The 4,803-nt window shown below is 53.1% G+C and overlaps 1 protein-coding gene across 1 annotated transcript in view; it reads left to right on the top strand.

Annotated features, from left to right (window-relative positions):
* Positions 1-4,803, top strand: part of PI4KA (phosphatidylinositol 4-kinase alpha) — a 170,336-nt gene that overhangs the window by 44,821 nt on the left and 120,712 nt on the right. Inside the window, exons 5-6 of the mRNA XM_007955458.1 lie at positions 3,298-3,370; positions 4,641-4,801. Coding sequence (XP_007953649.1) covers positions 3,298-3,370; positions 4,641-4,801 — 234 coding nt within the window. The remainder of the gene's footprint in view (positions 1-3,297; positions 3,371-4,640; positions 4,802-4,803) is intronic.

Genomic DNA, 4,803 nt, shown 5'->3' with positions numbered 1-4,803 from the left:
CCCCAGCTGAGAGATGGGTGGTAGAGAGATGGCGGCAGTGGAACCGAGAGACGTGAGACAGAGCAGGGGGCTTGCTGGCCCGTGGAGCGCGAAAGCTGAGTGCCCTGGGGCAGGGGGCTTGCTGGCAGAGTGGGGTGCACCCGGGTGCCCCTGTTGGCAGAGCTAAAGGAGCTTTGTAACACTTGCCTGAGCAGAGCAGGGGCCAGGCCGAGAGGTCAGGGGCCAGAGAGGCGAGACTAAGGGCACGGTGTAGGGGAGACTGTCCTGGTCGAAGAATTGGATCCTGAGCACATTCCTGAACCTCAGCTGTACTGTTACTTCCCTAATAAAGCCCATCATCGGGAGTATTGACTGTGCGTTCTGTGCGGCCAATGCAGCGAATTATTAGCACAGAAGTAGTGAGTGCTGTGGGAGGGACAGTCGGTGTCAAAGTTGGTAAAAAAAGGTTGGAAGGCTGTGTCATGTCTGACCTCATAGGAATCAGCCTTGGGCTGCTGCTGGTGACTCAGTTTGCCCCTTGGGAAGTGGGAGGAGGGCAGAAGATGTCGCCCCAGGCCCTTTTTGCATCCGTTGTCGCTATTTCTGTCCTTACAGTTGTCCTCGTCCCTCTCTAACTTATGTTCCTTGTGTGTTTGTAGTTTGGCTCAAGAGATTACCAGACACGTTTGACGTGTGTTATGACAAAGGCTCATAGTCTGTAAGTTAAGGACTTTTCCGGAATAAAACATAGTGAAGTGAAACACAGAAGATGATGACTTAACAGTGCCTGTGAAGTGCAGAAGGCGGGGCTTTCCCGGTCTTCATAAGTACAAAGGCCAGACTGCTTAGGCGCGTCCCCCAAGGCCACCAATGCTGTCACAGCACTCCTGGAATGCATTCACCCACCTGTGACACTGGAAGTGTAGTGGATGACAGACCCCACTCCACACGCCAGCTGCATCCCATGGAAACCCTAGCCTCCCTGCCTGGGACAGTTCAGGCCCCAGATGGCTGCATGACCCTCTCTCTGTCATCCTCTTTTCCCCTGGGCCAGGCCAGTGGGCACCCACCCACTCACCCAAGTCCAGACCAGTGCGTACCCACCTGCTCAGCCGGCGCTGGGTGATCAGGCACTCGCCCTTTCTCTGTTTCTTTTGTCCAACAGTCTACTGTACTCACCCCCAGATTCCAGGGAAAGCCTGCCTTTAATCCAGTGTAAAAAGGGCTGGAGACACATAGGGTGCGGTGTGGGAGGGTCTCGGCAGAGCACCCACGTTCCCAGGGGACACCTTGCCCTCCGGGGAGCGGCTGATTGCCCTCTCCCCCCAGAGAGCTCTGCTGAACCCCCCTCTTCCCCACGGCTGTGGGGCAACATCAGCCTCCTGTGGCTTCGGCGGGCCCCCAGCTGGCCCCTCTTGGTTGGGACGGCCCCCACTCATGGCCTCATGTTCTGTCCTACAGTCAGGAACCAGGACCGAAGGCCAGGTGGTTTACTGCAAGGAGCTCCTGCATCTCCAGGGGCTTTCATACCTCACTCATCATAGTTTAACATTAACCGAATGTAGGACACATGACTTGGTTACACACAAGCTCTGTGGGACTCCCTTCATTCTCTGCCCTGCCCGGGTTTTCTGACACTGGTCATTGAGGGAGGTGATGTTGGTTGTCCAGGTGACCCTCACCAAGCCATTGGACCAACACACCATCTGATGTCCTGGATCAATGCTGTGAACTGAAAAAGATGGAAAAAACCTACAGAATGTTCACCCACGGAGGGATGGATCAGCCAAACATGGTCCATACATGCGATGAGATACTACACGACAAGGAACAACAGTGAATCTGTGAGACATCTCGCTACACGGAGGAACCTAGAGGATACCATGCTGAGTGAAGTCAGTCAGTCACAAAAGAACAAATGCTGACTCTGAACACTGTCATGGATGGTTCCCAGGGGTGGGAGAGAAAGGGAGGGGAAACCAGTAACCAGAGAAGAGACACATAGTAACTTGGGGGAAGGAGGAGCCAAAATATATATATATATATATATATATATATACACACACACACACACACACACAAACACATACATATGTATATACGTATGGATGCATAGGGGCTGAGGACTGAAACGATTCAGAGTGTGGGAAGGTATTGAAGGACTGCCCTGAGGGGGGGTGTCCGGTGTGCTGGCAGCAGAAGCCTTTGGGGGCCCACCCCTACCATTGAAATGAACGCGGCCACTGCCATCCATGAAGATCATGTTGGTGGAAGACAAAGCTAGGGTCTAAGGCTAGCCCAGTGAGCAAAAGCCCATACTCGGAGCTTTCATGGGGATAAATGATAAGTGACAAACTGACCTACTCAAGCAGCATACAGGAGCTCCAGCTGTGGCGGTTCAAACCCCCAGCCACTCCACAGGGGAAGGATGAGACCGTCAGCTTCCGTGAAGATTCCAGCCTTGGAGACCCTGTGGTGCAGTTCCGCTCCGTCCTCTAGGGGCGCTGTGAGTCAGAATCGACTATGGCAATGGGTGCATGTGAGCTTTGCTTCCGTGAAGACTGATAGCCTTGGAGACCCTGTGGGGCAGTTCCACTCTGTCCTCTAGGGGCGCTGTGAGTCAGAATGTCTTGATGGCAGAGTTTGGATTTTGTTTTTTGAGAGCAGCATATTTGAAAAAGCCTGGACATATCTTATTTATCTGTGAGCTCATTCAGCCAGCGACGTGAAGGGACTGCTGAAAAGCTAACGTTGCGCAAACACAAATCGAGAGTCCCCGAGGAGTTAGGTCACTGCCCTGGGCAGGTGACAGCATCCAGGAGCATCCCTGTATCTTCTCCGAGCACCACACTTGCAGCAAGACGGAAGTGGACACACGGGCTGTGATGAAGTCAGTGGCAGGCAGTTGGCCATAAGGAATGATGGAAGGAGCTGGAGACACTTAGCAATGAGAAGAGAAGGGTTGGAAGCCTCTTGCCAGTTTGCAGAATACAGGGGAGGATGGGGACTGGCCATGTGTGGCCCCAGAGTCAGTGGGTGCCAGCCCCAGGAGCACGACCTTGGCCCAGTGTTAGGGGCAGCCCCGTAGCAGCCCTGGGGTGGGATGGACTGGACTACACTGGAGGCCGGAGGGCTCCTGCCCCTGGCAGGTCAGCTGGTGGCCTGCGTGCGTGGTGGTAGCAGAAGGGGCGTAAGCATCAGACGTAGGGGTTGCACAAAGTAATGCCTAAAGCTACCTCGAATTGTGAATTGTTTGCTGTGTATCTGAGTTTGTTTATAAGTTTGTTTTTTGTTTTCTTCCAATTTCTCCTGTTACAGATTTTAGAAGCCCTTCTGCAGGTTTTGCGTGTCCTTTTGGGAATGTGCCAGACCTTGGAGATTCAAGAAAAAGGTATGACGATAGATTTGCAAGGCGTTCCTTTATTTCTTCCCCACTGACATTGTGGTCCCTCTCTCCCTTGCTTCTCCCATTGTCTTTTCTGTTCTTTGCCATTAGATGTGCTCGTGATGGGTGAAAACTTCTTATTACGTTCCATGTGTTGTGTGTTAGCATACTGTAAGCCTGCATGGGGCCCAGGAGCACAGCTGTCCCCCATGAATGCTGAGTGACCTTGGACAAGTAATTTGACCCCTCTGGGCCTCAGTTTCTTTACCTATAAAATGTCTGGATAGATGCCCACCCACAGAGGAACGGATCCACCAACTGTGGTCCATATACACATGGCATACTATGCCAGGTTGAAGAACAACGATGAATCTGTGAAATATCTCATAACGTGGATGCACTTAGAGGCCATTATGCTGAGTGAAGTTAGTTAATCCTGAAAGGACAAATACTATAGGATGCTACTGTTGTCATAAATCAAGGAAAGGGTGTCATACCCAAGGAAATATTCTCTGATAGTGACCGGCAGTGGGAGGGGAAGGGAGGGTAAACCATTCACTAGAGGGGAGACATAAAACATGGGTGCAGGGAGAAGAAACAGTCACTCAAATAAAAAATTAAATAAAAAAGAACCAAAATAGAGGATGAGACTCCCACCCCACTCGGTGCAGAAAGCCTTTGACGGCACCATCTAGCCAGCTAACGGGACTAGCAGGAAGAGAGGGTGCGGGGCCGTGGGGCCTTTCCGGGCATTATTTTGTGGACGGAATCAGGAGCAGCAGCATTCTGATGCCCAGGCACAGAAAAAACACAGGAAGATGCTTGGGTAGATTCTTTGAGCACCATAGGCCATTTTTCCTCCAGTTTAGTAAGATTGTCAGTGGGTGTTGGTAGGTCCCAGTGTATCATCTGAAGTTAGGGCAGATCCAGGTTGGTGCAGCCCAGCGAGTTCACTGGATGGCATGGGCCACACGTCGGCTCGAGGCCTCCCCAGGAGAGCGGGGCTGTGCTGGGGATGCAGTCGGAAGTTACTGTTAGTGATGGGCCACACGTCGGCTCGAGGCCTCCCCAGGAGAGCGGGGCTGTGCTGGGGATACGGTCGGAAGTTACTGTTAGTGACGACTGTTAGTGAAACGTCAGGTGTCAGCCCTTAGGTTGACTCTGTTCCTTTCAGATCGGCAAGTACGTGGAATGTTAGCTGGGGGACACTGGGGCTGCTGCGAGCCTCTGTCACCCATGGCACGCCCACACTGTCATCCTGTCTGCTTCTCTCCAGAGTATCTCTGCAAGTACGCGGTGCCCTGCCTGCTGGGAATCGCCCGCGCCTTTGGCCGTCACAGCAACGTGGAGGAGGCGCTGCTCTCCAAGCTCTTTCCCAGAGCGCCGCCGCACGCCCTCCGCGTCCCCGAGGAGCTCGAGGGCGCGAGGAGGCGATCCTT

The sequence above is a fragment of the Orycteropus afer genome, unplaced genomic scaffold, assembly GCF_000298275.1.
Source record: "Orycteropus afer afer isolate SDZICR_OR568_19922 unplaced genomic scaffold, OryAfe1.0 scaffold00502, whole genome shotgun sequence".
Lineage (NCBI taxonomy): Eukaryota > Metazoa > Chordata > Mammalia > Tubulidentata > Orycteropodidae > Orycteropus > Orycteropus afer.
The sequence above is the reverse complement of the archived record's forward strand: the minus strand, read 5'-3'. Positions and strand labels throughout refer to the sequence as shown.